General features: G+C 39.9%; 1 protein-coding gene across 4 annotated transcripts in view; it reads right to left on the bottom strand.

Moving 5' to 3' along the window:
* Window positions 1-635: 635 nt before the first annotated feature.
* Window positions 636-11,748, bottom strand: part of CCDC88C (coiled-coil domain containing 88C) — a 234,001-nt gene continuing 222,888 nt past the window's right edge. For 3 of the 4 annotated variants that reach the window (XM_074235494.1, XM_074235495.1, XM_074235497.1), the window contains 3 exons: window positions 10,103-10,392; window positions 3,748-3,969; window positions 636-1,867 (listed from right to left, as the gene is read on the bottom strand). In XM_074235494.1, coding sequence (XP_074091595.1) covers window positions 848-1,867; window positions 3,748-3,969; window positions 10,103-10,392 — 1,532 coding nt within the window. In that variant the 3' untranslated portion in view covers window positions 636-847. The remainder of the gene's footprint in view (window positions 1,868-3,747; window positions 3,970-10,102; window positions 10,393-11,748) is intronic. The other variant, XM_074235496.1, reaches the window with a different exon arrangement.

Raw genomic sequence — 11,748 nt, 5'->3', positions numbered from 1 at the left:
GCTGCCAAAGATTTTATTTTTAAAACTATACTCAGGTATGGGACATTCTCCATGATAGCTGGGTTGGTAACACAATGGTGTCCAGTTGTCTCTTGGGATTGACTTGGGCCTAATGTAAATAATGCTCTTTACCCCCAAACCCTAAAGTCTTCTGACGTCTTCTTTTCAAGTATGGCGTCTAGTGGTATAACACATATCTATTATCTGCTGGCCAATTAAGCTAAATTTAGAAATATTATCACCACACAATTGGCCACCAAGAGATAATTTTTTTTTGGAGGGAGAGAGGTGGGGGATAATGTGAGAAATAATAAATCAGAAAGAATATTATTAATGTGTGGAGAGGTCAAAGTCAGTGTCTATGGAGAGAGTATTGATACTGATGAGACCTTGAAATTCTCTTACACCAACCCAGTTCAAACCAACTTTCAATTTTATGAATGTATCTGTTCTTAAGATTAGTTCTAAAAGTACAAAAACAAAATAAGTGTCTTAAGTGGGATTTATGATAGTGTCTGGAAGAGAGGGAATGAAAATTTTAACATTTAATTTTAAATATTGACCATGCTAAAGTGTACTTCATTCATGAGAAATAAATTACTGGAAGCAGCAGATAAAACAGGACAGGTTACAAATTTCGGGGTGGAATGTTCTTTAAGACTTGGCACAGTGTTTCAATTAAAAAAAAAATCTCAGAATCCCCTCCCTTATTCTAAAGCTGCCCCTTTCTTCCCTGCACCACAGGCAAAAAACAAAAATCAACAAGCCAAGCCAAGCCAACATACATACTCCAATACCAAAGTGTCAGTAGTTTCACTGTGTGGCTCTTTCTATAATAGGGCATAGGTCACACACACCCATATTCATACCACACGGTCTGCTGGTCCCCACTGGGCTCCGGAGACCCAGGGGTACTCTTTGAGCCCCCTCCTCTACTGAAGTCCTCTAGCACAGGAGAATGAGAAGAATCCGGAGCTTTAGTCTGGCTCTTAGATATGAATCCATCATTCTGGCCTTGCCAAGAGGTCCCTTCTCCCTCGGGGAGGTGGGATACCATACGGACTGGAGCAACAGTAGCTACTTCCCCGGTATGCGTTGGGATCTTGGGTTTAGTCCTGGCTGCTGAAATAGGTATGGATGAAAAGGACTGTCCTAGACCAGGGCTGTGTTCCTGCTGCTGGGAAATGCCCGTCCCACTGCCACTCATGGAAACAGAGGGAGAAGCGGAAGACTGCAGATGAGGAGGTAGTCTCTCTTCCTTTGGGGGAGCCAAGGAGAAGCGCCTTGAGTCAAACTGACGATTGCGAGAACTGGGACCCTGAGAAGAACCAACGATCTTTGCAGACTGGGGTCTCTCTCTGGAGAGAGTGTGAAGGCTGGAGGATGATGGGAGCCTAAGGGTCTGGCTGTTGGGTTCCTTGCCCCCATGAGCATCTCCCCCAAGCTTCTGTGGAGATTCTTGTTTATATCCATCTGGCCCATTAGCACGAAGAAGATCTGCCGAAGCCAGGCTGAAGGCTCTGTTGAGTGAAGCACTCCTACCAGAAGGGGGTGGGGGAAGAGTGGCCTGTTTAGGTCTGCTCAGGGGTAGGCTTTGGGGAGGCTGAGTTGATCTCAGGGAGCTGGGAGTGCAGGATTGGGGCTCAGGCTCTGTCTGTCTAAAGTTAGGCTTTACATATTGCCCTGGTTTGAGCAGTTTTCCCTCAGCTGTGTTGACTGCCATTTTGATGGTGGGTGCCACAAAGTTGGTGGGCATTTTTGTTCCTTCTTTCCTGACAGGGGGACCCAGTGGGCTTCCAATGGCAGGAGGATCATTAGCCTTTCTAAAGTAGTCATTCAGCAAGTCGTCTCGGCTAGTGCAAGTATCCTGGAAAAGTAGGGACAAAAAAATCAAAGTGAGTAAGAATACAAAGGATATTTTTGAAAATTCACTGTCTGTCCTAGGCTGTCACAATGGAATTCAACACAATGGAATTCTATATGGCAGAGGTGTTCAACAGGAAGTACACAAATTAGCCAAAGTGACTTGAAATGAGTTATCCCTGCTGTTCATTATAGGAAACCATCACCTGATTAGCAGTGGTATCGGAATTGAGGGATAGTCTTCTAGAATCAAGACTCCATAGTAGATTTAAAAAGAGTTAGAGAATGTAAGAGACAGTAAGAGTCTTTGGAGCCAATTCCCAGGGTTTACAGAGGAGAACACTGAGGAGCAAAGTTTCTTGTTTAAGTTCACATAGCCTATTAGTGGCAGAGTCAGGAATAAAAGGTAAATAAGTGGTCACCCATTTTAACTTTATCTTTCTCTTTTGTTCAACCAATCAAAGAATCAGAAATCATAGGGCTGCATTCTATTGTCTTTTGTTCAAAACCTGAAGGTATAAATGTGCAACAAAATTAGCTGGAGTTGGAAAATATGATGGATAATTTATAAATTAGTTAACGAAGGGTTGCTAGTACTCACCCTCCTAACACCTTCCTTACTAAGAACTACCCTGAGAGAAAAGCAGGAAAAGAAACAGAGAAAGGGAAGAAAGAAGAAAAAGAGAAAGAGGAAGGAGGGGGAAAAAAGGGGGAGGAAAAGGGAGATAGAGGAAAGGGAAAAAGAGATAGGAAAAGAGACAGAATGAGATAACTGGAGAACCTAGAAGAGATCATCAATGGGATGTGTGTAAAAATGAATTACATTGTGACATCCTGATTGAACAGTCTAATTGTCAATTTTTAATTATTCAGGTAGCCACATCCATGAATCCCCACTAATTACATTGTGAAACTGTTTCAGCCCACACCAGTGAATTAAGCAGTGCCTTCTGTTCCTACAGAGGGACCTTGGTGGCAAAGGGAAAAATTAAGTCAAGATCTGATCACATTCTGTAGCATCTGCATAAACTTCTCAAAGTCACCACAGCAACAAGTCTTATCTGGGTTATTTGAGTAAGCCACTGGGCCTCACCCTCTTCCCCATATTCTGCCTAAAACCTTCCCAACCACTACCCAATGACTATATTACAATAAAATCAAGGCAGGTGAATTCATGCAGGATGTGAGAGTTAGAATTCAGGTTGAAGCTGATGCTGTTAGGGCTTAGCAAACAGAGAACTGTTAGTGAACATGACCATCTCTAGAAGATAGATTTCAGCAATTTGGGATCCACACCTTAAGAGGGAGCTTAATCTGGCTGTCCTAAACATTTTTGTGCCAAAGAAGATGAGGAAAGTAAGTATACCAATCAACATTTCTTTAGCACTGGTCAAACAAATGCAAAAGATGAAATCATTCCTAAGTGCAAGGAACCTACTATGATTGGAACTGGCCTATATCATCATAATCAAGCTTAGGATTGTAGGACTAGGAAGACCCATAAGAGATCAAATCTAAACTCTGTTTACAGAGAAAACATGCTTTGAGGAGATTTGACTTATTGAAAGCCACCAAAGAGAAAAGGCAGAGTTTGACCTTCCAAGGTCCAATACTAATTATGTTGTAATTTTTTAAAAAATAACTAATAGGGATGATTCTTTCCTTTGGCTGTCCAAGTTGACCAGAGTCCCACACTAGGACATGTCATCCCACACCATCCATATCTGGGCAGTGAAAGCACAAGTCATTTTGGTTATTGCTCTTGAGGAGTTGTAAGCAGTAATACAAATCCAGAGTGATGCTGCCAATTGTGCCAATGAGCCTGCTCGAGACAAGGTAAGTCAGGGGTCTTGGTGACAGCAGTGTTAGCTCGGGGATGGGTACCCTTGAGAGATACAGGGAAGCTGTTCTCCGGTTGGCCCTGCCCATGCCCGGCCTCAGCATCTCTTCATCAACTGCAGGGCCAAGGACTGGGTCTTCCAGGCCCCTCGGGGGCTCCAGGTGTTGGAAGAAAGGAGGGGAATGGCAAGAAGGGTACAATGAATCAGCCTCTAACAGAAACTGTTGCAATGAAATCATTTCAGTCTCGTTTAAGTTGTGTTGCCACTGAAAGGGAATAAGCAAGGACAGAATGAGAATGAGACTGAAGATAGGCAGATCATGAAAATGAATTTAATATACTATAAATACTCATATACTATATATAGCATATTATATATAAATATACTATAATGATGTACTATATTAGTGTGTAGAATAATACATCCATAATCATATATCATAAATATAACATGAATAGTATTAATATGAATAAATATATAATAATACAAGATGACCCCCCCACATGATCTAATTTTTAGAGTATGGTAAATTTTTTAATACTAGTCTAGTTGCTGTTCCCAGTTACCCAGATGATTTCTAGCTTATTGCCTCCTCCCCCTCCCCTCTTACCTTCTATCAATTATTTTAGAAAGACTAGGTATTACAAAAAGCATATAAGCTTCCTGAGGGTATGACTATTTTGTGTCCCTACCACTTAGGATAGGGTCTTGGCATAAAGTGGATGCTTAATACATACTTAGGAAGAGAAATCTGCAATGTCATACCCAGGACTAGGGATAAGAACCAGAGAGGTTATAATACATACAAGAGTCACATATCAGTGATTTGGTGTCAGGGGCTGTTTTATAATTCTCCAAGCTTATTGTATTAATCATGTGGCACCTTAGAGTCCACAGAAGCCAGGCTGAAGCCCTGTCTAGTGAAGCACTTCTATTAGCTGGGGCACTTGAGGGAGGGGTATTAGGGTCTGTTAGATCTTCCCAAGGGCAGGTTTTTGTGGAGGCTGGGCCAATCTGGGAGACTCAGATGCTGCCTGAAGTTTGGCTTCACATACTGCTCTGGTTTAAGCAGTTTTCCTCATTACTGACCAATATTTGGACCTTTCCACTGTAATCAGCTACCATGCCAACTCTCAGTGACATCTCATTATAAAAATTGCCTTTATTTAATGCCTCAACTTCTGAATTATTCAACTCTCTTAAACCCTGTATAAGTTGGCTTCCACCCCCCCATCACTTTACTGAAATTTCTCTTTCAAAGATCACCAATTACTCTACTCATTAAATTTGAGATGCTTCATTCAATCCTCATCTTTCTGACCTCTCTGCAGTTTTGACACCCACTATTCTCTCCTCTGTTGGCCTCAGGGACACCATATTCTTTTGGTTTTTCTTCTAACTGTTCATTCTCTGTCATTTGGATGACAAACTAATATGCACTCCCTAAAAGTTTGTCCATGTCTCTCTAATCTCTCTTTATACTCTCTCCCTCCACAATTTCAATTCACTACAGTGGTTTCAATTATCTTTTCTATGAAAACTCAAATTTTTCTCTCCAGTACTGAATTTTCCTCTGAGTACCATCATGGAAGGGTGAAAGAGATGGTCTTGAAGTCAGAAATACTAGGGTTTAAGTTCCCTCTTCACATTTACTATTTATAAAATGAGCAGGGAAAAGCTCAGCTAGATGTTTCTATGGCTTACATCTATGAACTTATTTTTCTAATTAGAGAAAGTTTCTTAACTGGCTGAGCTTTAGAATGGGTTGAACAGCTAAAAGGAGAATGTACTGGGGTAGGGTGAAAGAAACTCAACAAGGGAGATCAACCAGAAGTTATTGCAATAGTCTAGGCATGAGACAATGAGGGTCTACACTAAGGTGACAGACACACAAATGGAAAGAAAGGGAATATTAGAAAAGATTTGCAGAGATAGAAATGACAAGATTGGCAACAGATTGTGTAGGTGGGATGAGTGTGAGAAGAACTGCCTTCAAGATTGTGAGCCTCAATGACTGATGTCCTTCAACAAAGAAACTGGTTATGGACAATGTCATCCAGATTCAGAGGGGAAAAAACCATGGAATCTAGATACATATTTTGTTCACTTTTTAAAAAATATTCCTTATGTTTTTACTTCCATTCTTAAGGTTTTTTCTTTCCCCTTAGTACTAATGCCTATTTCACCAAATGACTAATATGTAAATAAGCTAAACACGAAGGTAACATGTACAGCTTCCACCAGACTGTTCATTGTCATGCAGAGTGGGGAGAGAAAGGAAGGAAGCAGAAAGATGTGGACTCATAAATTTGCAAATGGATGAATGTTGCTCTTTTAAAACAAACAAAAATAAATTTAAAAAATGAACAAATAAATAAAAATAAAATGATTGGTGTACTTGATAGTAACAGGGAAGTCTGGAAGAGGAGCAGATTTGGGGATGGGGGCAGGGGTGGAGAGAGGAAGCAACAAGTTCTATTTTGGATATCTCAAATGGCTCAAGATCCAATTTATTCTCCCATGCCACAATCCTAGATCTATTTTTCCCCTCTGCCTTCATCATGTCAGTGTATGGCTACATCATTTAAAACCTTGGAATTGTTGTTGACTCTTCCTTCTCCAATCAAGTCAGCAAGTCCTGCTATTTTAAGGTCCACAAAAACTTCCAAATCTGCCCCTTTCTCTTTATTTTTACTGCCACTATAAGCCCTCATTGTTGTCCACCTGGACACCTGGACTACTCCACCAGCCTCCTATCTACCAGGGTTTCCACCCTCTCTCTATTATATACATTGATGAGAAAATAATTTTTATTTTTAATATAGATATTTAGTTAGCCACGAAGACATCCACTGCTCTAAAACTTCTAGGAACTTCCTTTGTATAACATTTGGTGTTCTGCAATCTAATGCTAACTTTCCAGTCAGGACTGTCCTCATCATTCTCTTTTCAAGCTAAGACAATCTACTCTCTGCTCTAATTTATAACACATACCTTGCAGCTTCTTAATTCTGCAGCTCTGTCTATGATATTCCAAATACTACAAATACCCATCCTTTAAACCCCAGCCTGAATACTTGAATATTATCTCCTCCAAGGAGCCTTTGCTGAGTCCTCCTGTTCAGTAATAACTTTCTCCTTTGGACAGTGGAAATTATTTTGAAATTCTCACATGCATTCACTATTTCTTTCTCTTGCTAAGTGACTAGCAAGTAAACTCCACAAATGAGGACCACACTTCTCTAAAATTTTTATCTGTCTCAAGACCAAACACAGTGTTCTGCACCCAAAAGATACTTAATATATGTATTTTAAATGAATACTTCACAAAACAGTCCTTTCAAATATTGGAATTTTAACTATAACTTCCTACAATCTCAGGCCCTAGTTTGGATCCTCAAGGTTCTGTACAATGTAATCCCTTTTCTACTGGACAACCCCTAAAATATAACTTATTTTCCCTTTTAAGTCTTTTTTTTCTCGTGCTTAAACATCCTGACCTGGCAAATAGTCATGCAAATGGTGGTATCTATTATTGAGGGCAAAATGAAATCAGGTCAGAGTAAAGCTACATTGTCATGTCCCATATACTTCTGGTTTTTTTTTTAAAGGTTTCTGAATGGTAAATGGGGTCAAGTGGCTTGCCCAAAGCCACACAGCTAGGTAATTATTAAGTGTCTGAGGCCAGATTTGAACACAGGTACTCCTGACTCCAGGGCTTGTGCTCTATCCACTGTGCCATCTAGCCACCCCATGTCCCACATACTTCTAATTGGTGCATCCTATGATGGCATTTCTTAAGTTTCCCCCCAATGAATGCCTCTTCCGATTGTAGAAGTGATCCTGTCATAATTACAAGCCTAGAATGGTCCTACCAATTTGGGAATCCTAAATATGGGACCAATAATGGGCTGAAAATCTATTGTCTCAGACCAGTCTCACTATCTTTATTGAGGTCAAGAATAATTTTTGGTCATAGCAACTAAATATTTACTATGGCATATGGGAGAAGGGAGATTAATGTCCAATGAGGCTAGAATAGAAGCTAGAGTTAGGGTGTGTTGGATTTTAAAGCTAAACAGAGGAATTTATATTTTATTTTTGAGACAAGAAGTTTGTTAAATTGGAGTTTGTTAAATGCAGAAGGCAGCTCTGAGCTTAAAGAAAATTGCATTTGTGGCAATAAACAGCACAGCCCAGAGTGGTGAGAGACTTGAGACATGGAAATTAATTTAGGAGGCTGTTGGAATAATTTAGTAAGAAGTGATAAGGGCAACTATGAGAATAAAGAGAAGGGACAGAATGCAAAAGATCTTGTAAAGGCAGAAAGAGCAAGATTTATTGACTGGTTAGTTGTATGAGGTGAGAGCAAGGAGTTCAGAATAATGCCAAGGTTACAGACCTCAGACACTGGGAAGGATGGTGGTGTCTCTAACAGAAAAAGGGATGTTCACAAGAAAGGAGAATTTGGGCAAAAGATAATAAGTTTATTGGGTCAGTATTAATGATTCTAATAGGTCTCTGGGACTTCCAGTTTGAAATTCAATGGACAATTAATAACATGGATACTCATGTTGGATATATAGATGAATGTTGGATTTATATCACAGAACATTCTGGGGTTGGATATATGTGGATCTGAGAGTCACTGACATACAGAGTTTAATCAGACCCATGAAGTTAAACCAGGTTACCAAAGAGAGAATACAGAGGAAAGAGAGGGCCCAAAACAAAACCTTGGGGGGACATCAACAAGGAAGGTGTAGTGTATATGTTGATCCAGCAATGAAAAATGAGGATTGATCAGAAAGGTAAGGAGCAGAAGCATCATGAAGCATCATGAGAGAAAAGAGTGTATTCAGGAGGAGAGAGCAGCCAACAGTGTTGAAGGCAACAGAAAATGCTGAGAAGGACTAGGAATGAGGAAAAAACAAAAAGATCATCATATCTGGCAATTAAAAAGATCACTAGTTACTTCAGAGAAAGCACTTTCAGTTGAGTGATCAGACTGAAAGCCAGATTGCAAAGGATTGAGAAGTGAGGCAGAGGAAAGGAAGCAGAGCAGTTGGTAGAGACAGCTTTATCTAGGAGATTGGATAATACAGGAAGGAAAGATATACCTTGAAGGTATGGCAGAGTCTAACAATTGCAACCTGGAAAAGAGCTCTTTCAACCATCAAAGATATAGTTATACCAGGGAACTAGAATGAGGGAGCACTAATTGAAAAAGATTCATGAGAGGGGGCAGCTAGGTGGCATAGTGGATAAAGCAGCGGCCCTGGAGTCAGGAGTACCTGGGTTCAAATCTGGTCTCAGACACTTAATAATTACCTAGCCGTGTGGCCTTGGGCAAGCCACTTAACCCCATAGCCTTCCTTGCAAAATCTTAAAAAAAAAACAGATTCATGATCTCATTTGTATCCTTGGCAATTAGCTAGCACAGGGTATGGAACATAGTAGGACCTTAATAAATGTGTATTGTATTGCAATTTATCTTCATGAGTAAGAATTCCTATATTGATAACACTGCACATACTTTCCTTGCAGGAACCAAGTAACATTCTCTCAATTTTTTTTTTTAGGTTTTTGCAAGGCAAACAGGGTTAAATGGCTTGCCCAAGGCCACACGGCTAGGTAATTATTAAGTGTCTGAGACCGGATTTGAACCCAGGTACTCCTGACTCCAGGGCCGGTGCTTTATCCACTGCGCCACCTAGCTGCCCCATTCTCTCAATTTTACAGAGAAGAAAGCTGAACAAAGTTGAATGAGCATCGGAGGGTCACACAGGGAGGCAGGAGAGACAGAGCTCTGACACTAAGTTTCCACCAACAACTCAGGTGAGACTTTGATGAAGCCTGGGGCCACGGGGGCACCCCCATGTAGTCTGGGGACATTCTGTGGTTTGGGGCAATGATGTTCCCTTTCTTTTGAGCAGCTCAAAGTAGTTTGCAAACATCATCACCATCATCATCATTAGCAGTAGGTAGTATTCACCTAGTGCATTGAGGTTTACTAAGCATTTTAGATATCTCATTTGATCCTCATTCAAAACAATCTTGGGAGATAGGCACTAGTATTATTCCTATTTTAATCAATGAGGAAACTGAGGCAGAGATCATACAGCTAAGTAATTGCTGAGGTTAGATTTTAACTGGGGTCTTCCTGACTCCAGAACATTCTATCTACTGGACTATGTCACTACTTATATTCATTGGTGTTACCAGTTCAGTTCACAAGTGGGTAAACTGAATCCTTCCCCAAAATTAACGAATTATACCTCATCATACATCAACCACCTTTGGTTCTTTATTCAGAGCCCCTGACCATAGACCAGGCTATGAGGTCTTTCTCTGGCTCAAAATCCAAGCTGCTTATTCATTAGCAATGCCCAACTTACATTGGAGGGGGATCCCCTGTTGCTCTCTTCCAAAAACTCCTCCAAAGTCACCATCTCACTGCCTGGGGAGGCAGAGCTTTGTCTGATGGCATGAGGCTGGCCAGGATTATTCTTCGGCAGAGACTCTTGTGGGACTGACCCATTCCTGGATGGAGGGTGTTCTTGTCGGCTCACAGATAGTGTGGAGCGGCTCAACCCAATATCTCGAGGCAAAGTGGCCACATCCCTGCTGGGGACCAGATCTTCACTCCCAAAGCTCTCAGATCTGCCATGGATGCGATCAGAAGAACCTGAATTTGGAAGGAAGTCAGATAATCTATTAGTAATTATTAAGCAATTTACTATGTGATGAGTCCTAGGAATACAAAAAAAGGGGCAAAAGCTCCTCAAGGAGCTCACATTTAGCAGGAGGAAGACTGTGGAGAGAAAGTAACATTGCCAATATATTTTCCTGTTTTCAATGGATATTAAAAGGAATACAGTATCTTACTGATCTTAATGACATTTAGATTTTATTTTTGCCCCCCAATTACACATTGTGGAAAATTTTTGCATTCATTTTTTTACAAGATTTTTGAGTTGCAAATTTCTCTCCCTCCTCATTCAAAAAAAAAAACCTATAGAGTTCCTTTAATAAATTGAATTCACTTAGTGCATTTAAAAAGTGATTTTTATTTACAAAAAGTATTAATTCCTCCCCTCATTCTGAAAATGGTAACAGTTTCAAGTTATTTAAATTTTCTAAAGATTTTATAAACTGTATTTATTTTTTAGGTTTTTGCAAGGTAAAGGGGGTTAAGTGGCTTGCCCAAGGCCACACAGCTAGGTAATTATTAAGTCTCTGAGGCTGGATTTGAACTCAGGTAGTCCTGACTCCAGGGCTGGTGCTCTATCCACCACCTAGCTGCCCCTATAAACTGGATTTTAAAGGACATTTAAAGGACATTTTGAAATTTTCATTAGAAATTTCACAAGAAATTAAAAAAAAGGCAAGATAAGCTAAAGTAAAGCTATACCCAATACCTTCTCTCCTATGCCTCATATGATGTTGAAGTGAAATTTTGGCTTCTGAGAGCATTAGTATTAGGAAGTAGAACAGGCCAGGCCTATGGTATAGACCTGCCAATAATAGACTGTAGGAAACCTTAAATAATAGAAGGACGACTACCTGCTGATGAGTTTTTTTGAACTCACAGAGTTTTATGAGATTCTCTCTTAACATGCAGAGTGGGATACACACCAGAAATTGCTGATCTTCTGAGCATTAGAATTTAATACAGTTGAAAGACTGATTAAAAAATTAAATTGTTCATGCAAATAAATAGGGGTATGTATGTGTATGTATATATGTATGTGTGTCTGTCTTGACATTTGACTATTCAATCTTAGACCTAATTACTAGTGATATGGAGATAGGAAGACCTGGGTTCAAATTCTACCTTGGACACTTACTGTACGACTCTGGGCAAATCTATCTTACTAATCTATCTCAGTTTCCTCATCTGTAAAGTGAAAGGGATAGACTTAATGGTCTCTAATTATAATGATCTCCAGTTAAAATAATAATAGTAATAACTAATATTTTACTTAGTATTTTAAGGCTTTGAAAAAATGCTTCATAAACATTATTTGATTCTCACAACAAC

This window comes from Macrotis lagotis, chromosome 4 (assembly GCF_037893015.1).
Source record: "Macrotis lagotis isolate mMagLag1 chromosome 4, bilby.v1.9.chrom.fasta, whole genome shotgun sequence".
NCBI lineage: Eukaryota > Metazoa > Chordata > Mammalia > Peramelemorphia > Peramelidae > Macrotis > Macrotis lagotis.
This window is presented reverse-complemented; position numbering and strand designations above follow the sequence as displayed.